Source organism: Bacidia gigantensis (assembly GCF_019456465.1).
Source record: "Bacidia gigantensis strain McMullin 20006 chromosome Unknown contig_246, whole genome shotgun sequence".
Classification (NCBI taxonomy): domain Eukaryota; kingdom Fungi; phylum Ascomycota; class Lecanoromycetes; order Lecanorales; family Ramalinaceae; genus Bacidia; species Bacidia gigantensis.
In genome coordinates, this window is record NW_025408602.1 from 971543 (window position 1) to 996112 (window position 24570).

At 47.0% G+C, this 24570-nt stretch overlaps 8 protein-coding genes across 8 annotated transcripts; 4 read left to right on the top strand and 4 right to left on the bottom strand.

Moving 5' to 3' along the window:
- Positions 1 to 4668: 4668 nt before the first annotated feature.
- On the top strand, positions 4669 to 5617 carry KY384_005908 (uncharacterized protein; the record flags this gene model as incomplete). The annotated part of the gene is made up of 2 exons (XM_044814406.1): positions 4669 to 4883; positions 4939 to 5617. The coding sequence occupies 2 exons, from the start codon at positions 4669 to 4671 to the stop codon at positions 5615 to 5617; spliced, it is 894 nt and encodes a 297-aa protein (XP_044668556.1).
- A 229-nt stretch (positions 5618 to 5846) lies between these two features.
- Positions 5847 to 6692, bottom strand: KY384_005909 (uncharacterized protein; the record flags this gene model as incomplete). Its single annotated transcript, XM_044814407.1, has 1 exon — positions 5847 to 6692. The coding sequence occupies one exon, from the start codon at positions 6690 to 6692 to the stop codon at positions 5847 to 5849; it is 846 nt and encodes a 281-aa protein (XP_044668557.1).
- Positions 6693 to 9176: 2484 nt separating this feature from the next.
- On the top strand, positions 9177 to 12661 carry KY384_005910 (uncharacterized protein; the record flags this gene model as incomplete). Its single annotated transcript, XM_044814408.1, has 9 exons — positions 9177 to 9494; positions 9562 to 9642; positions 9696 to 9725; positions 9780 to 9813; positions 9866 to 10089; positions 10138 to 10779; positions 10835 to 11013; positions 11069 to 12392; positions 12455 to 12661. 9 exons carry the CDS (start codon positions 9177 to 9179, stop codon positions 12659 to 12661), a joined length of 3039 nt encoding a protein of 1012 aa, XP_044668558.1.
- Positions 12662 to 14506: 1845 nt separating this feature from the next.
- KY384_005911 (uncharacterized protein) lies at positions 14507 to 16410 on the top strand (the record flags this gene model as incomplete). Its single annotated transcript, XM_044814409.1, has 5 exons — positions 14507 to 14609; positions 14657 to 14704; positions 14751 to 14932; positions 15023 to 15261; positions 15378 to 16410. The coding sequence occupies 5 exons, from the start codon at positions 14507 to 14509 to the stop codon at positions 16408 to 16410; spliced, it is 1605 nt and encodes a 534-aa protein (XP_044668559.1).
- Positions 16411 to 17136: 726 nt separating this feature from the next.
- Positions 17137 to 17784, bottom strand: KY384_005912 (uncharacterized protein; the record flags this gene model as incomplete). Its single annotated transcript, XM_044814410.1, has 4 exons — positions 17137 to 17203; positions 17263 to 17590; positions 17642 to 17710; positions 17760 to 17784. 4 exons carry the CDS (start codon positions 17782 to 17784, stop codon positions 17137 to 17139), a joined length of 489 nt encoding a protein of 162 aa, XP_044668560.1.
- Positions 17785 to 18430: 646 nt separating this feature from the next.
- KY384_005913 (uncharacterized protein) lies at positions 18431 to 19899 on the bottom strand (the record flags this gene model as incomplete). Its single annotated transcript, XM_044814411.1, has 5 exons — positions 18431 to 18529; positions 18585 to 18920; positions 19113 to 19272; positions 19634 to 19690; positions 19742 to 19899. 5 exons carry the CDS (start codon positions 19897 to 19899, stop codon positions 18431 to 18433), a joined length of 810 nt encoding a protein of 269 aa, XP_044668561.1.
- A 195-nt stretch (positions 19900 to 20094) lies between these two features.
- Positions 20095 to 21343, top strand: KY384_005914 (uncharacterized protein; the record flags this gene model as incomplete). Its single annotated transcript, XM_044814412.1, has 3 exons — positions 20095 to 20362; positions 20411 to 20646; positions 20702 to 21343. The coding sequence occupies 3 exons, from the start codon at positions 20095 to 20097 to the stop codon at positions 21341 to 21343; spliced, it is 1146 nt and encodes a 381-aa protein (XP_044668562.1).
- Positions 21344 to 21663: 320 nt separating this feature from the next.
- On the bottom strand, positions 21664 to 23243 carry KY384_005915 (uncharacterized protein; the record flags this gene model as incomplete). Its single annotated transcript, XM_044814413.1, is given in 3 exon segments — positions 21664 to 22379; positions 22432 to 23205; positions 23219 to 23243. The coding sequence occupies 3 exon segments, from the start codon at positions 23241 to 23243 to the stop codon at positions 21664 to 21666; spliced, it is 1515 nt and encodes a 504-aa protein (XP_044668563.1).
- Positions 23244 to 24570: the final 1327 nt, after the last annotated feature.

Here is a 24570-nt window from a genome sequence, read left to right on the forward strand (position 1 = left end):
AAAGTCTAAGTTATTTAAAGCTAGCTCTAAGCTAAGTTTATTTATATTTATAAGGGAAGCTTTTTATTTATTTTCCCCCTTATTTTAATATATTTTAATATATTTAATTATATTTATTAATTTATTAATTAGCTTAATAAGAATAGTTGTCTTAAAATTGCCTTTAGCTAAAGTATTATTAGTTAATAAAATCTATAATATATTTTAGTTAGTTAGCTATTATTATTTACTTTATAGTTATTTAGTTAGGCTTTTTAATATATTTTTAAGTTTATTTTTATTTATATCCTAGCTATAGTTAATATACTTAGTAATTTATAAAGTTTTTATTATTTTTAGAATTTAAAGCTTATTTTAGGGCTAAAATACTAAAATTTTAATTAGGTTTTTATTTATTCTTTATTCTAGTATTATATTAAAAGAGGTATCTTTTTATTTATTTAATATAAAATACTTTATAAGTTTAGTTTTTTTAGCTACATTTTTCTTATCTAGTTCTAATTATTTTATATAATATTTTTCACTTATTACTATATAAAGGTTTTTATAAAAAAAAAAAAATTAACTTATTAATTAGGGCTATTACCTCTAAATATAATTTAAGTTAATAGGATTTAAAGTAGTAAGGGTATTTATTAATATTTAATTTATATAAATTTATATTATATTTATATTTATAGTATTTTTTATATTAAAATAATTTATATAATAGAAAATAAATTTCTATTATATAATTAATTTTATTTAAGTTTAACTTAAAATTAATAGTAGTATTTATAATATAAAGATTAGTAAAAGCTACTATAAATAATAATTTTTTTTTCTATATTATATTTTTTTTATTAATTTATTTTATATATACTATTTTTACTAGCTATTAAAAGTAGAATATATTTATAAAAATAAGCTTTTTTTAATTTTACTTTATAGTACTATTAAAAGTAATTTAATTTATTAAAACTTTATATATTATTATTAAGAAGCTTATTTCTAGTAGCTTTATATTAGTTCCTAATAGAAAAAGCTAGCTATTTTTAAAACTTTATAGTTAATTTTTTATATTTATAGTTTTTATATAGAGTTTAATATTTTTATTAAGGAGTTATTATATAAAGATAAGATTTATATTAATATATTTATTATAAAGATAAGTATTAACTATTTTTATAATTTTAATTTTTAGGTTATATTTAATTTAATTAACTAGTACTTTAGAAACTTAAACTTTAAAATAAAGGTTATTTTTTATTTATAGTTTTATACTAAGAATTAAAATATTTTTAAAGTATATTATTTATTTATATATTTTAATTACTTTAAAAATCTATTTTTAAAAAGTAATAGTAATATATTTAAAAGTATTATATTTAGTAATAAAAAGTTACTACTTTTTTACTAGCTTTATAAGTATATTATTATTTATTAATAATATTTTATAAAGTAATCCTAATATATTATTTATTTTTTAAAGCTTTAATAAGTTATTAAAGAAATATTATAATATTATAATAATAAAATAAACTAGCTTTCTAGTATATTTATAAGGTAGCTACTTATTAAAGTATTTTATTATAAATTTTTTAATATTTTTAATTTATTATAAATATTAAAAGAGAAATTTATTATTATTATAGTTATAATATATTATATTTATTAACCTAAGCTAAGTTATTTTTTAAGTTATTATAAATTAATAATATTTAAAATATATTAAAAAAATAGCTAAAATAGGTTTTATAAGTATAAAAATAAAGTTCCAAGTATTAAAATAACGAATAACGCGTGTTGTTGTTGTGAAATTAAGTTGGGGTTGTTTTTAGAAGTGAGGTGTAGGTTTTTTGCTTTTTTCCCTGCTAGCCCTGGTGGCCCCACCATAAAAGCACGCCAGCGGGAGAAACCCGCACTCTGCAGGGCTGAACCCCTTTCTGAGCCTCCTCGGCCTCTTAAGTATTTTCTTTTCGTATTCCTTTCTCAACACCTCATACTCGTTCTACAGAAACATTGTGCATTAACACAACCCTGCCGTCCGAGACTCCCTCTATTTGCTATGTATGTTTGGGGAGCGTGCAAGCTGATTGGATTAATGCATCAAGTAAGCCTATCTTTGAGCTGAAGCGCAGTGAATGCCCGACGGAAACATTCTTAAATTCATGGCTGCCATTATATGCGTCTCTACGACCCATAATCTATGTACGAATGTTCATCTAGATCCTTGTCCGGTTCCCACTCCGGGACGAGGCAAGGATCACTGAATCCAATTTGCATTGGACTACTGTCGAAGTCGCAATCGATGCATGTATCCATGTCACTCGTCGAAATGAACACGTTGGTTGTTGACATAATTTGTTGAGCTAAGGTTTTCGCCGGCCACTGACTGGCGAGCCACTGTTGTGAATCAATTGATGATGTTGAAGGCGAAGCATTCGAAGGTGATAAAGCCGGACTAAGGCTTGGAGCGCTATCAGCCTCACTGATGCTATCCAAACGTGACTTTCCGACATGATTTGCTGGCCGCTGATTCTGAAGCAAAGAATGATGGGATGTCGGGTGTTCGCTTTGATAACCGTCCGCCTTACATACGACGCTTTGGCGCAGCTGCTGAATGTTCTCTTCGAAATGGCTTGAATCATCGTTTTCTTCATCTTCGCTAGAATCCTCTACCTCCAATGCACCGAGGTATTCAAGGATTTCGTGAGTCGGTGGGTATCCTTTGCGTGGTAAGGGGCCGTTCCAGCTTCTGCCTTCTACTTGTGCTTCAGCGACCGCAGAAGACGGGAGAAGAGGACGGCAAAATCTTACGTGAAGTTTGAAGGTCAAATAAGGCGTGGATGCCTTTCACGAGCTGCTTTTGTTGTCTCTCTAATATCTCAACGTACCTGATGAACTCGTTCATTAATGGCTATCAAAATAGAAAGAGAAGTACCAACCCTTTGGGATGGACTCTATCGGTCTTCTTCTTCCGGCCCCCAAAGACACAGATTGCATCATCATTTCGGCACCTGCTACATGGCTTTTTGCCATCGCACTTGGATAATCATCAATGATTGCTGAGATGCAGGTTTGACAACCTTTTTACCTTGGATTTCTTTATCCTACAGCGGTCACAAGCTTTGCAAACTCTCTTCCGTGAGTCTTCAAAATCGGTTGGGGAGCTTGGACATTCCATCGACAATGGTTACAAGTCCAGCGCCCTTCTAAGCAGGGAAAGACAGTAAATTTATATTGGCTCAAATCTAGTCGTCCTTGAGAGGCCAGGTCTTAGTGGACTTGTGGTCACTTAAGGTCAAGATCTCCAGCTAGTGAGACACTACCGATCGACCTCTTGGTCAGGGATTACAAGGCCGCTGAGCCTAGAATGCAGGTTTTAGGGTGCGGCCAGAGATTTTGATAAGCTTGTGAGGAAGCAAAGTTGAGAATCAGTCAGCACGGCGCAGGCTTTATTAATACGTAGTCAAAGTTCTGCGCTTATATGAGCTTGTCATGGAAAGCTCAGTACTGGTGACGTTTGCGATGTCGGACCGCGAAAGAGGCATGACGTTTGTCGTTTGAAAAGCAGATTACGATCCCCTAAGGTTTTTTGTAAGAAGTTTCACAGACCACACAGTCTCGATCATAGAGGAGTATGGATATTTATGACGCTTGTCAGCCCGCAAAGTAGGGCGTCCACCATTTCACGAGGGACACTTTAGGAGTAGTACGAGAAGCACGCAGAAGGTTTCTAACCTGCAACGAGCGTAGGGTCTTGTGCCATCTTTGACACCGGCCGATACTACATAGCGAGCAGGAGGAAAGCCCATGGAATTGGTTCACCGATGATTGAGACTTTTGACGCACTGGGTCTCTCCCTCGGCCGGACAGTTTTGAACGCCGAAGCCTCGTAAGAATCAGCCAAAGGCTGGAAAGCGTTGAAGCCTTCGAGAGGCTTGAATTTGGGACGTTAAATCGCTTTCCTACTTTACCATGAGCTACAAGGTTGAGCGGCATGCCTAGGACTGCATGATTGCGTCCAATAGCGATATTGTCGCGGCCCAGATGGCTCCCCAAGGGTTGTGCAATAATACTCCGAGCTGAGGTGAATTCATCCGAGTCAGCACGGCTCTTTGGTTCCGATGCAGAGTCCTTAGAAGAGGCGATTATTCCATCACAAGTAGCTAAGGTCAAGCACCCCGATATCAATCCAGTGAAGTCTGTAGCCTTGATAGGTGAATGATGGAGCAAGCATGTGCATGAGGAAGTAACAGCGCAACCTGCGTATTGATCACATTGCTGTGGATCTGTTCGTGTGATATGTAATCCTGCGAACACTATCTACAGCTAATCATTGGGGCTTGAGCAGGCTGCATGCGGACTTTAAAGGCCTACGGTAGCCTCCGGGGTAGTAGGCGCGATGACTCACGCGCTAAGGTGCTCACATAACAGCACTCGCCACCCGCAATGCTAGGCTCTGCTGGTAGGTGACAGAGATTTCCAACGCAGGATAGAACACTGACAGTAGGATAATTATTTTCTTCCTTCTCTGGGGTGAAATATTTACTGATAATGTTTACCGATGCCCTGTAGGGCTGGTAGTTCTCTTAGCTTACTAACGCGGGTCTCGGGGGAACGGCGCAAAAAAGAGGCAACGTGGGTGCACGACCACCGAACGATCATGTTTGGAACCTATGTGCTATGATGGCTACAAACCACGGGGATCTCTCTCATCTACTACCTAGTGATCTGAGTGAGGTTATAGCTGCCTGGTTGCGGGAAGATTGCCCCGCCTTTGATTATGGCGGCTTCGTAGTTGGGCAGGAGCCTGCTGTGGCAGAGCTCTTGGGAAAGAGCGCTGGCATAACGGCTGGGGTCCCTTTCTTTAACGAGGTCTTTCGGCAGTTGGGCTGCACGTGCGTGCTTGCCTCGAGTGCTGAGTGATTTTGATAGCTGATCCAAGCCCAATAGTGTAGAATGGGTGAAACCAGAGGGCTCTCAAATCCCTGCCAATTCAAAGACCCATGTCGCAACCGTACGAGGGCCGGTCCGAAAGATTCTTCTTGGTGAGCGCGTAGCATTGAACGTCCTAGCTCGTTGCTCAGGTATTGCGACTCAATCTGCCCGTCTCCTTTCCCTTGTGCGGCAGGCGGGCTATAACAACATCCTGTGTGGTACTCGGAAGACCACTCCAGGATTTCGCCTAGTCGAGAAGTATGGCATTCTTGTGGGTGGTTGTGACTCGCACCGCATGGATCTAAGCGCTATGGTCATGTTAAAAGACAATCATGTTGCCGCGGCTGGGAGCATAAGTAAGGCAGTCCTTGCCGCCAAAACCACCTGTGGGTTCGCGGTAAAGGTGGAGGTAGAATGTCAGAGCGAGGAACAGGCGGATGAAGCGATCGGAGCTGGGGCGGATGTGATAATGCTCGATAATCTTTCCGGTGATGGAGTGAAGATTGCTGCAAAAAGCTTGAAGAGGAGATGGAGAGGTAAAAAGGCATTTGCCCTGGAAGTTAGTGGAGGCTTGACAGAGGAAAACGTCAAGGACGTTATCTGTGCAGATGTGGACATTATCAGCACCAGTAGCATACACCAGGGTGTTGGACATGTGGATTTCTCATTAAAGATCGTTCAAGGGCCTAAGTAACATTAGTATAAAGCTCATTGGAGAAACTGTTTATCAGGCCTAGATTCATTACTGACGCTTAACATCCAGAATTTGCTCCAGGGCATAGAAATGTCAAGCAGTATATGAGCCTACATTTGTATGGTGTCTGCTGACTCTGATAGCTGCCGTGTAATGCTATGGACATGTCCTCGCAGACCCTTGCCATCGACAAGGAATATGTGGCAGAGTAATTTCCGGCCCAAATAGACTAGGCATGTGTGAACCTTACCTTCTTTTCGTTCCCAAGCTCATTATATCCAATCTCCACCCTCGAAGACACCTCCGAATCTCCCTTCCGTCTTCTTTCTCCTCGTCGAATTCGAGCTTCCCGACTTTCTCGTTCTTTCCAATCCTTGAGCTGCCTCCTGCGTTTCTCGGACCGAGCATATGCAATAGCAGGGGTGGGCATGAAGCCGATGCCATTGATACCTTCTCCATCGTCCCCAGAATCCTGTGTATCAAGAGTCTGTCCCGTCAGATCCGTTTCTGACCACCACAATGTGGGAATCGACGATGAAGAGTTTTGCCCTTGGAGAGCGTCCGCAGTGCCCTGCGTCAATGGTGTTGTGGGAGAGGGCGACGGAGTCTCTGGGATTTCGTTTGGAGCAGGCCTGAGAGACAACGTGCGGCCCACGCTTGAGAGAGAGGAAGTAGAAGAAGAAGAAAAAAGGTCGTCAGAGATTGGAGGCAAGGGACAGAGTTTGTAGTCTTTTTCGCATTGAACTGGATTTGGATTGTCAACATTGGTGGGCGGACTAGTCCATACCTCTTCGCCCTTTGCGAGAGGTACACGAGGCTGGTTTGCAGACTTGGCTTCAGTCCCTTGTAGCTCAAGTCTTTGCATGTCCCCAGCTACGGAAGTGCTATCGCGACATGCCGTACGTCCTTGGCCTTTCGTTTTCACGCGAGTAGGAGAAGGCTCAGTATTATCAAGCAAAGGTCGAGACCGTCTCTTTCGCTTGAGACTTGGTGGAGGTGTAGGAGTCTGCATCGTCTCCACTTGCCGGCAGAGAGTACTATTCGAGAGTCCTCTAGCTGATGCTAGACTAGGCATGTAATGCTGATATTCTGCTTAAGATGCACTTTTTAAGGGCTGGCTTTGTATATTTCACAAGTTGTAGACATTCTTGCTGCGCAGTGATGTAGTTCACCCAAATGACATTTAGGCCTCAAATGGATCTGGTAGCTTTGGGATGTCCCACTGAGACGTGGCGCCTGGGTGAACAGAGATTTTGTCTACGTTTGGTGGGAGCCATGGTACTTCGTCTACTTTGCAGGAGGATCAGCACCTTGGACCAAAAAACCTGCACTTCTACGAGGTTGTTCTAGGCGGTAAGCGCGATTGCAACACAGCACACTCAAACGCCAAAGCACACGAAAACATTCTACAATGCTCGGTGGAACAACGGCGTTTGGGCGACCTATCAATTATCTGGACTTTCTTGCAAGTTTCCCTGCACATCATCACGCCGAACGCTTACACGCTCACACGCTCCAGTTAGGCCTCCTGGTGCCCCTTCATTTTTTTTGGATTATTGTCAAGCATACGGAAGAGTCCGACAAGTGCTGTAGCACGCAAAAGTGGTTCGTGAGAGACGGCGATTATTGTTATTCCAATCGCAATTGGACTGCTACCTCCTCAAATTATGCAGGAACCCAGGTGAAGTCATTGATCAACCAAATGACCTGGTAACGCTTACCCAGGGAAGAATAATTGTCTAGTCGAAGAAATGACAAGAGTCGGGTAGGTACACTTGCAAGTCATGGCAGCTTGGGGCGACAAGTCATACCATATTGAATAGTAAGAGGCCTGTTGACGAGCAGGAAGAATGGGCCTCGAACTACTTGAAGGATTCCATACGGAGGTATCGAGTAGCGAAATCGTGTCGCGCCGGTCGTTGTTTTACATATGTAAGCCGTCGTACCCTTCACATCGAGATCCCTTCAACGAGTCACTAAGTATCAATTTTCGAGAAGAAAACCGTCTCAACAGGGTCTAGATACCGTTGAAGGAGCATCGGGCCTTTTTTCTTTCCTTTATGTGGAAGACGATCGAGGATTTGCTCGCCGCTGAGGCTTACCATGCAAGCTTTGGCCACCCGGCATGTGGCCGCTGGCGATGGGGGCTTGGGGAAGCGCTAAAGGTCCACAAAGCTTAGAGCCGTTTCATGCGGGGGACAGAGTGAGGGGCACATATATGACAGATCATTTGTCTGCGTTGATCACGATTGTGTTCGTGCAGTCAATAATTCACATGAGGTGGAATCATGTGAAGCGTGAATGGACGGAATACCTTGATATGATGACTGCGCTCAAGAGAGTCGGGCGCCGAAAAATATATGATAAAATGCCGCAAAAGACTCAGGAGGCTTTTATCAAAAGGCAATTAGAATACACTGATCTGCTGGGAGCTCATGACCTATCGCCAAGTGGCGCGGGCAGGGGCTCAGCGAGACTCACAGACGATAATCGAGAGCCTCAATTCGATGCTACAACCGTGTGACTCTGCAATACTGCTTCTACCCCCTTCCTTTCATTCTTTCACTGTTGCTCTCCATGACGTCTGCGATTGGGAAGGATCCGAAGCTTGCCCCGCAGCATTCTGGCTAGCAGCCTCTTTCTGTAAGATAACGAGATAACATACGCGGAAGCAAATTGATTACGCTCATGTGAGCTTCTGGATAGGGCCGCCCCGCCTCTTGTACACACAAGCCATTAGCTATCAAGCTTGGCGAGAGGGGGACGACGGACCTTTCTGTCGAGAGCTGAAGCTTCGTATTCATCAAATAGGAATTGATAGGATCTCTTACGAGCACTGACTTTACTCCCACGCGCAAAGACGCACTATCCATTGCACGAAGCTACCTGGCCCCAGTCGACAGACTGCCTCAGAAGAGGGCTGGGGAGCTCCCCCCATGTTGGTAATTTTGCTGGAAAGGAATAGGCCCGGCCTCGTCTTAGCCGTAAAGTTGATGCGCTCCACCTCTTGAATGCAACCAATCAGAGAGGCATTGAGGCAATTCTTTGCACATTTCGACAATCGGCCATCTCGGATAGAGAGTGGGACAGGCCCGAAGCAGCTTAGCGATCTCTACAGCTGCCGGTGCTAGTATCATTAGTATCGTTAGTATGATAGTATCCTTCATAGCTGGGGGTAGTACAGACCGTTCGCGCGTGCTGCTCCGACGTTTTCCTGGTCAGAAATTTCTGCCGCTCAATTTTAAACGGTTTACGGGTTGTGAATTTTATTATTGAAAGTGCTAGCTAGCCTAGCTCCACTGTGAGACACATTCTCATTTTCATTTTTTAGTTTTAGGCCTGGCAAGCCTGGCGAGCCTGGGCGTTCTTGCTACAAAAGCTCCCCTTCCTTCCCCCGGCGACCGATTGCTGTTTCCTTACCCACGCCTTTCTTTTGCTCCTCTCCACTCCACTCCACCACCTCTTCCAATTGTCCTCTTCTCTTCATCCCCTTCACCGTTCAGGTCCACCGCAGCTTTAACAACATTCTCATTGCTGCATTCTAGACTCTGCGGGCGCAATGGCTGCTCCGGAGCAAACCGGAGGCGACGCCCACCTGCGTTTCGACGAGCCTAAATTCTCCAGCGAAGGTGGTGCCGACCGCAAGCAATCAGGTGCTGACCATAAAGCCTCCATTTACGCGAAGCCAGATCTCGAGAACGGCGAAGAATATGCTAACTTGGTCGCCTACATCTCTTCTTACTATGAAGGTCCGCGTAGGAAATCCATCGTCTCAATGGAGGAGGGCGGAGGTCCCAAGAAGAAACCTTGGTGGAAGATCTGGGCTCGCAAAGCAAAGACCACTGGTGGCGAGGAGGGTTTTGAGGTCCCGGATGACGTATGACAAACTGCTGCCGTGCTTGCGGATCGTTTCTTTGCAATGGCTAATACTCGAAATGGCATAGTGGCTCGAGGCAGACATCAAGCAAGGTATCTCTAGCTCAGACATTGAGGGTCGTAGGAGGCACGTAGGCTTTAATGAGCTTGTACGTCCGTCAAATGAACAATCACGGTGAAGAGTTCTGACTTGAAAACCTAGACTACCGAGAAAGAGAACATGTTTCTCAAGGTAGGCGGGACGAAGCCCTGATCCACGTACCGTTTTGTTGACTCAAAAATTTAGTTTCTCTCCTTCTTCACCGGCCCAATTCTCTATGGTAAAGTTTGCCGTTCCTTGCCATGTCAGATTGTGATTACTGACGAAGGTAGTCATGGAAATTGCCGTCCTCTTAGCTGCTGGTCTTCGTGATTGGATTGACTTTGGTGTTATCATTGCTATTCTCATGCTGAACGCCACAGTCGGATGGTATCAAGAGAAACAAGCTGCAGACGTGGTTGCCTCACTCAAAGGTGACATAGCTATGCGCGCCGTCGTCATTCGTGATGGTAAAGAGGAAGATATCAAAGCCCGCGAGCTTGTGCCCGGCGATATTGTAAGGCCATAGAATGAATAGGTCATGCTCTTCGCTAACCAATTCCAGGTCATTCTTGAAGAAGGTCAGGTCATCCCGGCGGACGCTCGACTCATCTGCGCCTATGAAAATCCCGGAGCTTTTGAAGAATACAAGGAGCTCATGAGGCAAGAGCTGAACGAGCCTTCCGAAAAGAAGCCCGAGGAGGAAGATGACGATGACGATGATAAGCATCACGGCATTTCGCTCATTGCGGCCGACCAATCTGCAATTACAGGCGAGTCGCTGGCTGTGGATAAGTACATGGGCGACACCGCCTACTACACCACGGGTTGCAAGCGTGGAAAGGCGTATGGAGTAGTCACTTCAAGCGCACGAGGCTCGTTCGTCGGTCGCACTGCGACACTCGTGCAGGGCGCCAAGGATCAAGGTCATTTCAAGGCTATTATGAACGCCATCGGCACTGCCCTCTTGGTGGTGGTCGTGTTCTGGATTTTGGTTGCCTGGATCGGTGGCTTTTTCCATGGCGTGAACATTGCTACTCCGGAAGCCAGCTCCCGAACCTTACTCCATTACGTACTGATTCTTCTCGTCATTGGTGTCCCCGTCGGTCTACCCGTCGTGACCACTACCACTCTGGCTGTCGGGGCTGCCTACTTGGCCAAAGATAAAGCCATCGTCCAAAAGTTGACCGCCATTGAGTCTTTAGCTGTAAGTGCTCGTCGCTCAGACGTACATTTGAAGATTTCTAATCGGATTTTTCTAGGGTGTGGATGTGCTTTGTTCTGACAAGACAGGCACGCTTACGGCTAACCAACTCTCCATTCGTGAGCCATATGTTGCTGAAGACGTCGATGTCAACTGGATGATGGCTGTTGCCGCGCTCGCCTCATCTCATAACATCAAATCGCTAGACCCAATTGACAAGGTGATCATTTTAACGCTGTCCGTCGCACAATTCGAACGTGTTTCACTACCTAAGCTGATTTTTGCTTGCTAGTAAGCGCTTCCCGAAGGCGCGTGAAATACTGGAGCAAGGCTGGAAAACCCTCAAATACACCCCATTTGATCCCGTTTCGAAACGTATTACTTGCGAGTGTACTTGCAACGGCCAGAAATACACCGCTGCAAAGGGTGCTCCCAAAGCGATCCTCAATTTGTCTGAGTGCAGTCCTGAAACTGCGGACCTTTTCAAGAATAAGGCTGCAGAGTTTGCTCGTCGTGGTTTCCGCTCTTTGGGAGTAGCAGTCAAAAAGAACGACGAGCCATGGGAACTTTTGGGGATGCTGTCTATGTTTGATCCTCCCAGGGAAGATACTGCCCAGACTATTGCTGAAGCGCAATTCCTTGGTCTGCAAGTCAAAATGTTGACCGGTGACGCAATTGCTATCGCGAAGGAGACCTGCAAAATGTTGGCTCTAGGCACAAAGGTCTACAATTCCGATCGACTCATACACGGTGGTCTGAGCGGGACAACACAACACGACCTTGTCGAACGTGCGGATGGGTTTGCCGAAGTCTTCCCCGAACATAAGTACCAGGTTGTGGAAATGATTCAGCAGCGTGGACATTTGACAGCCATGACAGGCGACGGTGTCAATGATGCTCCCTCGCTCAAGAAATCGGATTGCGGTATTGCCGTCGAGGGTGCGACTGAGGCCGCTCAAGCAGCTTCCGACATTGTTTTCCTCGCACCCGGCCTTAGCACTATTGTGTCTGCTATCAAGGTTGCTCGTCAAATCTTCCAGCGCATGAAGGCATATATTCAGTACCGTATCGCTCTCTGCTTTCACTTGGAAATTTACCTTGTCACATCAATTGTGATAATCAACGAAACTGTGAACTCTGAGCTCATCGTCTTCTTGGCTCTTTTCGCAGATTTAGCGACAATCGCTGTTGCTTACGATAATGCTCATTATGAAGCTCGCCCTGTGGAGTGGCAGTTGCCCAAAATCTGGATCATCTCAGTTACTCTTGGCCTGCTGCTCGCTCTTGGAACCTGGGTCATTCGCGGCTCGATTTACATTCCAAACGGTGGTGTCATCCAGAACTTCGGCAATGTGCAGGAGATTCTCTTTCTCGAAATTTCCCTCACAGAAAATTGGCTCATCTTTGTCACTCGCGGTGGGAAGACCTGGCCATCCTGGCAGCTTGTGGCAGCCATCTTTGGTGTCGATGTTCTGGCCACTCTCTTCTGTGTCTTCGGATGGCTTTCTGGCGAAGGGTATGCGTCAGACCCTCGCGTCCGTGCTGAGCTTGAGAGGAATGGACGCACTAGTGTTGTCACTGCTGTGGTTATATGGTGTTACTCCATTGGGGTTTCGGTACGTAACTTCAAGTCAGCAATCTCCTGGAAGTTGGAAACTAATTCTCTCGTTCTTCATAGATTGTCATTGCCATCGTATACTTCCTCTTGAACCAGATAGAATGGCTGGACAATCTCGGCCGCAAGAGCCGGAGCCGATCAGATACTCAGATGGAGAACATTCTCGGCCATCTGGCTAAAGTTGCTATCGAACACGAGCGCGATGACAAGGGCGGCAGCCGCTGGCATCTGGCTACGAGGGCCACCGAAGCCGAAGTGGACGAATAGAAGTTGGCATGTCTCCCATTCAATTTGCCTGGTTGCACTTGCATTTGAAAGGGGCAGGAGGTGGATGTTGAAATGGAGGAAAGGAACGGTCTTTATTTCTGTCTCCCTACCTAGATCCTATTCTTGTCTATAACATGGATCTACTGATACACCCTACAACTTTGACGCGAGAACGGAATCTCATTCAAGGACGGAAATACATAACAAGAATCCATGCGATGCAAGATCAAAAGCAGATGCTGCTGGGACTAACAAGAGCCAATACTTAATACCAAGTTCAACTTGTGCTTTCGAATCACTGTCAGGTTAGAACAGGATACCCTTGCTGCCATTGTATCTAGAGTTAGTTTGGCTTCGCTTTTCATCAATTTTCAATCTCCTGTGCTGCTTGTCACATGTATGCTCACATTTTTGGCATTTGAAAATCCTGTCCTCGTGAGCTGCTGCTTAAGTCGAAATATTCGCCTACGTATAACAACAGGGATCGGTTTGTTCGACGTGGCCAATCTCAGACTAAGAGCTCGTGCGGTGAAAACAAGACTAAAGTTTGAATCGTAGCTCCGCTTCGACCGTTGTAGGTGCCGACCCTATGTGCGATCATCTTTTAAGGCAGATACCTTTATTTTTAAGACCGTGTCTTTGGAGAATAGAAGCACCGTTCGCCCCATATTGTACACTTCGATCCCAGTCCTCAAGTCTAACGAACGGACTTTTCAGCCAGGCTTTCAGTTCATGAATGAATAGAGATGCGTTTTCACGCCCAAGAAATTCCCCGAGTAAGTCTAGAGCATGCCCACTGCTGTCCTTAATGTCGACTTTTCTTAAGATTGCAAGTATATAGTCTAGCAAAAATGCAACGTTTTTGGCTCGACGTGGCGTGCCTAACGTGGGGCTATTGTCAGGGCCGAGAAATTCGAAGACTTGCAGTTCGCGCCTGATAAAACGGTTTGCACGCGATTGCAGCTCAATATCACAGGCTAGCTGCTCTGGCTTGAACTCATGATATCCGGAAAATCGATTGGCGCCTACATGGAGGCTGTAAAGCTGATACCTGTAGACACACCTTCGGCGGTGTAAAGCTGCATCGCGGTTGTGCGATGCCGTGCATCTTGCGTGTTGGAACCTTTGGTGCCCACGATCTCTCTCGTCAGCGAATGTCTCTGATTGAGTTGTAGCTATGCTTCCACAATTCTGAAGTTTCGCAGGAACACTGTAGATGGTGGGATGCGGTATCGATCGATCGTAACCTGCGACGAACCGTATCTCGGCGTTGCCTCTCGGATGTCAGTGAATGTAGTCGAGAAAAGCTTGATGAGTCTCTCAGTCATACAAAGGGGACAGCTCGAGCGCTCCTGCAGCCAGCTCACAAGACAGATGTAATCAAAGACGGCATGGCCGCATGGGTTGGCGACTCCCTGCGTGGAGATAGCTTCGAGACATATCACACAAATGTCTGCAACATGGGCAGAAGTGCAAGATGTTGGCAGATTCGGTGGAACATGTGTCTTTAGGGCTATGACGGGTACCGAGACCTGCGCTGTCCATGTGGGTAAGTCAACAGCGACTGCTGCTAATACTCGCTACGACCTACGCTTGGGTAGAATCATTTCAAACAACCTAATCGAGAATAGCAATCAACAATCACTGCTCCATTAGTGCTGACGTTACAAACGATGAGAGGTGCTCGTCGGTCCGATCTAGGGCGCTGCATCATAAACCGTTTTGAACCTTGAAATTCGCTTTGTGTTTCCTTCCATCAATTAGAACTCCACGCTACCCCACCAACCACGCTGTCATGCACTTCCAGCAGCCCAATAGACCTTCATGCTCTTGCGTTTGTCCAAGATGACTGCGAATCTGTCTGATGCGATCATTAGTGACGGCAAAGTTGCTCCCCATACGCTTACTGGGTTGAAAAGGTGGTCCTGCCAGGGCAAAGAGCTTCCCCGTAATCACGCCGTCTTCAACTAGAAACGTCAAGCTAATCTTGATTAGCTGTGTCGCAGATCAAAGCACTCCACGTCTATGATTTTGATAATACCCGTAAGCCAACCTCTTCGAAGCTGAAAAGAGGGACTGACACAAGCAGTTTTCAAAAGTCCGCTACCAAATCCAAAGCTGTGGCAGTCCCAGACGGTATCACGATTACAGAACCAAGATGTTTTCGTCAATGGAGGTTGGTGGCATGACAAAGGGGTCTTAGGAGCTACGGGTGGGGGTATAGACGTTGAAGAGCCAAGGGCGTGGGCGTCGTGGTGGAACGAACAAATTGTGCGGCAATCTCCCTTGTCATTATGAAATGGATTTCTGCCGTGGAGCTGACAGCTGAAGGCTGAACTCTCAAGACTCAGTACACAACAGAACGATGCCCTGAATGTTCTTCTGACTGGACGAGGAGAACGCAACTTCTCTGAGCTGATCAAGCGTATAGTCGCGAGTAAACGGCTCGACTTCGATCTCATTTGCTTGAAGTCGGAAGCTGGTCCCAAGAACCAGCGATTTGGCTCGACAATGCAGTATAAGCAAGCGTTTCTACAAGATCTTATTTACACCTACGCCGAAGCAGAAGAATTGAAGATTTACGAAGACCGACCTAAACAGTGAAACTCCCCACCTAAATCCTCACGTCATGTGCTTATTTTAGCCACAGAGCAAAAGCTTTTCGAGATTTTCTCCATAATATGAACCAAATAATCTTCCCTGACACAAATCGAAGGTATCTCAAGACCGAAGTCATCCAGGTTGCCGATCAGGTGACCACGCTTGATCCTGTTGTGGAAATTGCAGAGGTCCAGAGGATGGTCAATAATCACAACACTCATCTGCCTTCGCTTTCACGTCCATTGGAACTCAAGCGCACCGTCTTCTATACCGGCTACCTTATCTCCGCAACGGACACGTCAAAGCTGCTTGGACTTGTAAAGGTACCATCAAACTTTGCCGAATCGGAGGTCAAGTATCTTGCAAACAGTATTCTCATTGACCCTCGACCTGCCAATGCTGGTATGATGAACAAAGTTGGGGGCCTAGGTTCAAAACAGACCTGGCAGGTTACAGGCTTCGCTTTCTACCAGTATAATCTGTGGGCTGTGCGAGTGGCACCTGTACCCCCGGAGTCAAAAGTGCACACTTTCGGCGACACCCCTACGATAGTCCTTGCGACGTACAAGAATACCAAAGCTGCAGCTGCTAATAGCATACAGAATTGGCAGCCAATACCAGCCGACAAACAGTATATACTGCAGACTGAGGTAGGAGAAAAGGTACAGCTACGACTAGAGGCGGAGTCTGGCGAAGGAGGATATGACAATGTTGTTGACCGGAGAAATCTCAAACGACGACATAGCCCAAATCAAGTATCGGCAAGGAATGGACCTTCAAATGATGAGAATAGAAGAACGAATGGGTCAGGTCTTAATGGCCGGACTGGCAACAACAACCGGCACAAAGGCAATGCTCCAGGGCCGTCGGGAGGCCGACCAGGGACCAACAGCAACAATAGCCGTGGAGGGAGAGTGAACGGTCCCAGCCAAGGCAGCGCACGTGCAAACCGGCAAAGAGGGCCAAAGACTGGTGGGTACAAATCCCTTGATGACATGGCAGGACACACAGGTCGATATGGCCCGCAGCGAGGCGAACCTACCTACGATGACTACGTTCCAGCCGGTGCGGGACACAACGCTCCATTCCTACCAGGGAAGAATAAAGCAGCTTTGGACGGTACTGGCGGGCTACCGTATGGACAATGACTTCAAAATTAGTGGCTTTGGCCCAAGTGTAAATAGTGGTTCCATTACGCCAGCGACAAGGCGAGTGCGTGTGGAAAAGCAATGCATGGGCTTGAGGCTTACATATATTAACGAAAAAGCTGATAGAGAAAGGCATCAGAGAACTCTTTCTTCGACCCTTGTATCAGGATGATGGTGGATACCTCACGAGCAGAACATCTTGCCCATGTGCACGAACGGCAAATGGAATTCAGAATCTATTCCTCCCTCTTCAGCATGTAAGCAGCCTTGATGACGTGCTGGGTATAATTCTGTAGGTATCTTAGTCGTGAATGTTCACTCATGCGCGCTTGCTAAAGATCACCAAAAGAAATTGTATCGGCTACGTAATCCCATCGGTTTCCTCGCCGACCCTTTCAATCTCTTTTCACAACTCAGTCGTCATCAGTCAATTTGTCCAGCATTCTGATACTCAATATCATAACCAACAATCCGATGGTGACGATTATCAATAATGCGAATCCAAACCACCCCAATATCATCGCTGCTGTGCCTACACCGCTCTTGACGCTTCCGTTGCCGAGATCCTGTGCTATTGTGCTCGCACCTACGGACGCGGTGTGCTGCCACAATACGGACACGAGGACGAAGATGCTAGCTATGAAGATGAGCGCAAGTGCTATCTGGGAGACTGGACGTGACGGAAATGGTTTCACGTCACGCTCAGAACCCTGATCGTCGGTCTCTTCATGCCAGCCGGGAAAGGTAGCGGAGGAGGAGGAAGCAAGCGAAGGCCAGCACAATGGCTACGATTCTAAGATATACCGTCGTCAGCAGCTGTATCACCTGGAGAGAGGAGTCACAAGTACTCACATCAAGTAGGGAAATACGATAGAGTCCTTGAATGTACTCGCCACCCAGATCAGATTTAACGGGTCTTGATCCACGCTCACCTGACCGGCAAGACTTGAGGCATTGTTGCTACACAGGAACGATCCTCCATCTGGATTCACACATATTCCGAAATAGCCTACCCGGACTTCTAGCTGGGCCTGGCCGACAATGTTGGCTATTGCGGTCGTGACGCCAGGATCGACCTGGGCTGGATCAAAGACTGGTGGGTAGGATTTGTAGTATAGAGATATCAGGAATATGCCGGGTATCAAGGGCGATGATGATGAGCAGCCCGCAAGAAGTAGTGCTAGTTTAGAGCTGTGAGCAATCGCTCTCGCGAGAGAAGGCACACACTTACAGAGTAAGATTATTGCAACAGCGATGAATATCATGAGCACGTGGTGATAGCCGAGGAATGGTAAAAAGCCTGTTGGTCTATGAGCGAAAAGGCTGATCTCACGTGGAATAATTCATACCGAGTCGGAATCGCATGTTTGCCATTGCGTTTTTTTCACTGGCTCGATGATACCCCCCAGGCAAACCCGTCGGCGTTCGTCCTTTGAAAGGACGGGCTCTTTTTGGCGACTCAGTCCTGTACGAAATTCTGTGTGACCCTGGGTGTTTTCTTTGGAGTGAAGCAGTGTTTGAGGACTTGAAGGTTATGTCTGGGATCTTCGGGACTCAGCGTAGGAAGTGAGCAGAGTTGAAGTGCTGCTTGTGTCGGGTTTCCGTTTCGTTAAGGGCTCAAACCTACGCAAAGATAGTAAATCTGATAGAGGGAGGAGAGGATGGATGTCTTAGCAGCAGATCTTGAGACCATCATCCTCAAGCACACCAATCACTAGGTCCATGGTCTGGCGTGGCGGGCAGAGGCATGGCTGCGTAACGAGACGAAGTGGCTGGGACCCTTTAAATCCGTAAATATCCGACGTTGCTCCCGCAACCTTCCAGGGCATTTTAGCGTCAGGTACCCGTGCTTCTAGCCCTATAGAACAATCCTTGAGCCTCCAGCACCAGCCCGCGACCGGCGAGCAAAATCTATCGCTGATCTCGAGGACGCAGAGGGAAGAACCATCGCAATCTAGGAGCAACCTTCGCTGAACATGGCCGCGGACTATGCTTAACTATCCATGGGCTTTTATACATGCTACTGGTCATCAATGACGTGCAAGAACCTTTTGTCTTCCCTCTTTTCCCGCTCCGTTGCTGGCGGTAAATCATAAAATGCAGAGCTACGGTAGGCTTGCTGCTCGAAAGGTTAGCTGTCGCTGCATATGCACGCCGCTGCACCAAGGACCCACCAAATAGTGAAACGTGTAATTCCTCAACTCTCCGGCTGTGATATTTAGGTCCACCAGCGTCTTTGCTTTAGGATCAATCTCTTGATCTAAAAACTCTCTTTCTACTTCGTCTGCAGATGTGGTTGGCCACCAAATTGCTTGATTGAGGAATTTGGCAACAGGCTGTAGGATCCGCTTGGGGACGTTGAGATGACGCCGGCGTTTGTAAATCTCACTGTCGATAATTTCGGCTATTTCAGCCATCGAGTAGTTGGATGGGCCGTATAGCTCATACGTTTCGGAAGCAGTGCTGTCGTCCTCGAGCATCTGCGAAAGCGCAGACCCCACATCAATGACCTTAGAGAAGACATTAAATCAAACGGCTGCCACAGAGATGACGTTGCTTACGTGGACTGGCCAGAAACGTTCTTGCAAGTGGTTTGACGTGAATAAGTTGGTGACGCCTGCCAGCCTATGCAACAGTCTATCTTCAAAGCCAAACATTGGAGCCGGTCTGACAATCGTGGTCTCTGGAAAGATGTTACGAACAATTTCTTCCCCACAAGCCTTGGTTCGGAAAAACTCCGAAGGTGAATTTTTGTTGGCATTGTATGAGGATACGTGTATGAAGCGGTCGATGTCGTACTTGGCTACAGCCTCAGCTATTCGCTCAGCACCCTCGACATGAACATCTTCGAGAGAGAAGTTCCTTTAAGTCTTAGTATGAACCGTCGTTGATAAGCAGGGATAGTACTTCGTAGGATAATCGCGGCCAACAAGATTGTAGACAACGTCTGAATGCCGTACACTTTCTTCAAGGGAAGCTGTGTTTCTAAGATCGTACTCCTGATTCCCCCTGCTCAGTTATTGCTAGAGCAGTGGACGTTTGTTCAACATGCCATGAAGACCACCCGACCCAAGTCTCCAGTCACTTTCAAATGCCTCTTTGCCATTTCCTCCCGGAATGGTACGACAACCGTACATCCTCGCGACGCTACCAAATTGTTCTGTCAGATTGAATTCGCCGGAGGTACGAATGTGGTCCCCTACCTAAGCGGTGGACTATATACCGGCCTAGAAAGCCAGTCGCTCCAAAGACGGTTGCTGTGTGGCCACCAAGAGCGGATCTAAGAGATATTGAGTATGCACGTCAGTCCGATTGAGTGAAGATTGTTTACCTGCCGCCTTGTATCCTGATGATCGGTCTGCCAGTGCGAGTTATAGAGACGTCTTGCAAGCCTCTTTTAGCCTGCCTGCTAAGATGGAGACAGCAATGTTCCTTTTTTGGAGCTGCCTTCACACGAGCAAGGACGGCGTAGCCAAGGCTCTTTTCCATCGCACGAGCCTGGATGTAGTGAATGAGGTCTTTAGGTATCAGACTGCTGAGGACGACCGATGCCAGCGAGCGGCTGCGCTAGTGCGGGCTTAAGCCCTCGGCGATTTCAGCGTCCTCGTCCTCTGTATCAACTACTCTCACACCTATTGCTTTGGACGGTCTGGATCCCTGGTCTTGTCGCTTCGATCATAAATTATGGATCCCGAAACGGTCCAGCAGTTCTTAGACGAGCAACGCGACGCGGCGCCCGAAGAGCTTCAGCAGGACTTTCTCAATTTAGAAGACTACTGGGATCGAAAGCTTTGGCATCAACTGACGGACTTGCTTATAGAATTGTTTGACAATCGCGCAAGCTCGCCGCAACGATTACCGCTGTTTCGTCACTTTATCCTTAGCTTTTCTGAGAAGATCAATCAGCTGAAATTCGTTGCTCTGGGATTGGCTGCTGCCACGCAATGTCAAGGTCACTTCCTCCTTTATTCGAAGGGAAGGGCTCGCTAAGGTATAATAGACGATCAGGAGCGTCTCGATTTTTTCACAGACTTGGCCAAAAAGGTCAACAAACCATCCTCACAAGACGCCTATGTATATGCCCTGGTAGCCGGTGCGGAAGTAAAGCTGCGGCTGCAGGACCTAGAAGGTGCTCGAAAGGATCTCGATACTGCAGAACTCATCTTAGACACCTTCGACTCCGTCGAGGTAGAAGTTCATGCTGCCTTCTACCGAACGAGTGCTAGCTACTATCAAGTATGTCTATCTAGTGACCGGCTTTGACCCACGTTGACTGGGGGCTTCCCTATAGGCCAAAGCAGATTTCGCGCTGTTCTATCGATCTACCTTACTCTACCTCGCCTGCATCGAAACCAACGCTCTCTCTTCCTCCGAATCCCAACACTTAGCCTACGATCTCAGCATTGCCGCCCTCATATCTGATAGCATTTACAACTTTGGCGAACTTCTTCTTCATCCTCTTCTTTCTACTTTGAAGTCAACACCACATGCCTGGCTCCGAGACGTGCTGTATGCATTCAACAAAGGAGATTTAGCTGCGTACGACGCTCTGAAAGGTAACTTTACAAGGGAGCCCCTGCTGGAACAGCATCAGACCTTTCTTTACCAGAAGATTAGTCTCGCCGCGCTCACAGAAGCGGTTTTCCGCCGACCGCCACACGACCGAGCCATGACATTTAGGACTATTAGTCGTGAGACGAATGTGAAGGTGGAAGACATCGAAATTCTTATTATGAAAGCATTGTCCCTAGGACTGCTGAAGGGAAGCATAGACCAGGTTGGAGGGGTGGCCAGAATCAATTGGGTCCAGCCGAAAGTATTGGACCTCGAACAGATAGGGGGTATGAGAGGGAGATTAAGAGAATGGGATGGGAGCGTGAATAAACTGGGGAATTGGATTGAAGGGGTTGGCAAAGACGTCTGGGCAGCATAGAGTAATCGAAGATGGTGATCAATTGGCCTTGACTTGACTGATTTTCCAATGTCATTATGTCTAAACTCATCTTTTGCTGGGATCGTGCGTTAACATGAAGGCTTGGATGATGCACATTTCGTTGTGTTGCTTGCCTTCTATGATGCGCCGACCCATGTAATACTCATACACCATAGCAAAATGAATCATGCTGAACTCGTGGGATAAACGACAAGCTGACAAAAAGGGGGGACCAACGCCATCTGAGAATGTAGACGTATGAGACTTGTCCACGCGCGATCAGCCTCGCTCCTCCCAGTCCTTACCCGCGAAGGTCACTCTCATAGCAACACCATTGCCACCCCAACTATCATTGCAAGAGTCATGTAAGCACCTAATTTTACGAGCGTGAAATCGATAGAGGGGATGGAGACAGCACCGGCTGCACCAGAGCTCGAGCTCGTGCTTCCCGAACCGCTGCTTCCCCCGGCAGTAGCTGTAGGCGCGTTGGTAACAGCTCCGGTCCCGGCAGCACCAGCTTGGCTGATTACGGCCTTGCAAGACCCAGCTGGCTTAGGGGTGACCTTCTGTGCAGCACCCTTGAAGTCACATGGATTAGAGTTTTGTGAATTTGTTGCGGTTTGATTCTCGTAATAATGGTTGAAGGCCCAACTCAGACGTTGGGAGGCGCTGCACATACTCCACGCGCCATAGACTCCAGTTGATGCATTAGCCAAGACCCCACCGCAATTGTTGCCCTGGCGTGGGTCGCAGAGGAAGTCGAACTGGGTCTGGATGTCCTCGTCGGAGATCCCAGATTTGGCAACACAGGTAAGATTAGAAACCATGCAGTCGCAGCTGGCAGTATTGGGAGAGGGAGGGAGCTTGGTAACAGCCTCCCAATTACTCCCAATCGTAGGGCAGGCCTGAGGGGAGTTGGTAGGCGAGTAGGAGGCTAAGCTAGGCCCAGAAGGCGTCACTTTGGCCATTTGGCTGGACAGCGATGTGAAATCATCCTTAGCAGAGACTGTATCGTCCGGGCTGACGGAGACAAGACCTGAGTCTTATTTAGCATTTTAATTTGTTTTTCAAGGAAGCACTTGACTGACCAAAATGATTGGCTTCCTCGAAATACATGTAGACAATCCCGCCCGACCAGACTTGGGCCATGTCGCGCCCGAATAGAGTTCCTACCTCGTCAAAAGGGCGAGGATTTACCTTGTTACAGCCATACTCAGCGAAGAAGGCCGGGACATCATAAGTGGAAAATTCTTGTGTGCGCTCTTCGTAGTGGGAATCCTGATAATTAGACTCACCACACCATGAATAAATGTTGTAACCCCAGAAATCAATGCTATCTGAAGCTGGCCCGCAATTGAAATAATTGGCTAAATTCGTCCTGGTTTCATCATCATTGGTAGCATAGCCGACTCCAATAGGCCTATATTTCTTCTGTGCAATATATGCCTTCGTGTCCCGGACGGCAGCCTTCACGAATGCGCTTGCTATGGTATTGTTTGGAGCATTCGAGACTTCATTGCCGGCGAAGAAGCCTAGCAAGTTATTGAACTTGGCCATATTATCCACCACTGCCGTGTAGCGGGCATATAGCTCTGCGTTCCATTCGGGGGTGTCACGGTTGATAGAGTTTGCAGGCTCACCAAGATCTGAGATAACGTATATGCCCGCGTCCGAGAGCAGCTGCATGCATTTCGTGTGATCTTGCGTGGGGTCGATCGCATAAGTACGAATGGTGTTGGTCCGGAGGGCCACAAGATACGGAATGTCTCGCGCACACGCCGTGGCGTTGGCTAAGGGGTCTGTGTACTTCAGATCGCCGTTCGTGGTGGTCGTCGAACCGTTGCCCGCGAAGTCCTCTGTCCCTGTGTCACTAACGTGCACTCCTTCGATGTTCTAACATCTTGAGATATACCTTGATATGCGACGCCTCTGATGAAGCTAGCACGTAAAATAAGTCTTTGTGAATATGAGCGGGGTAACCGGCGCTTACAATTGAGTCCCATTCGTTTTATAAAAGAACTTGGACCCCTATATGCTTCAACTTAGCACTCTGTGGCCGGCATGTTGCACAAGGACTGTCACTTTTATCAAGATAGGGTCCACGTCAGCAGCACACGAGGAGATACATGCTGCTACCGCAACAGCAGCCGCCGTCCAGCTGTTCGCCTTCATCTTGACGCAAATGGGAATGAAGTCTACCGATGCTGAAATGAGAGTGGGCCGTTTTTTTCAAGGACGCAAGTGGTCAAAAGATGAACTTCGTCGTGGGAGCAAAGCCTGGTGGTATCGTAAACCGGTAGCGGGGAAGCCGCGAACGAGTGGTGTTGAGGCTCCAATCAGGGCGTTCGTGGGGCAGAAAGTGCACGAGAGGTGTTGCTATTAACACAAAGGAAGCTGAACGAATGCGGAGGTTGGGGCAAGCGAAGACGATCGAGCAAGAAGAGAAGAGAAGAATGAAACAGAGAAAGAAAGAACACGGGGCTTGGCAGTATAGTTATGGGTTGGCTACCTATCGATCTAGCAACAGGACGTGCATGAAGGAGCCTTCGCCGCTGGGGGCTCTGCCCGCCGGCAGGTAGGACGCGTAATCCATCCAATTTGTCGCTGTTAGGGTTGAGGAAGGCATTGCCACAATGCGGGAATGAAACATTGCCAGGAAAGCTCTTGAGGACAGAATCCAATGCAATTCGACCAGTAGAGTGCTCGAGCAGAGGGTGGGCAACCTCACAGTCAGCTAGGACGCCTCATTGCCCTCGAGGTCTAAGCCTTTATAGGATTGAGAAATGAGGGCGGCGGTCTCGTTGGGGTTTGGGACTAGGACTGAGAGTGAGAGTGAAACATTGGAGTTCTCCAAAGAACGCTGGTAGCATCCACGGAGTATATAGAAGGGAGACGCTCGTTTGTGTCCCACCTTCCTCTGTAAAGGCTTTTATGCCCAGGGAAATTACTGCTTGGCGATGTAAAAGGGGCGCCCCCGTCGGCCTCTCAACATGGGTCCTTGACGTTACTCGGAAGCCAACTTATCGGCGCACTTGTATCAGACTAGCCGAACGCCCGGGATGAGGATCGCTCTCCTTGTTTTCGACTGTCTCTGCTTTTTCCGGCAACCCCTGATCTTGAGGAGTATTCTAAGAAGCAGGGACTAGGCACCTAGACTACAGCCAAAACCTCTAGCCTAGAAAGAAAAAAGAACCCTGGCAGATGAGGTGGGCAGCTTGAACCCGCCT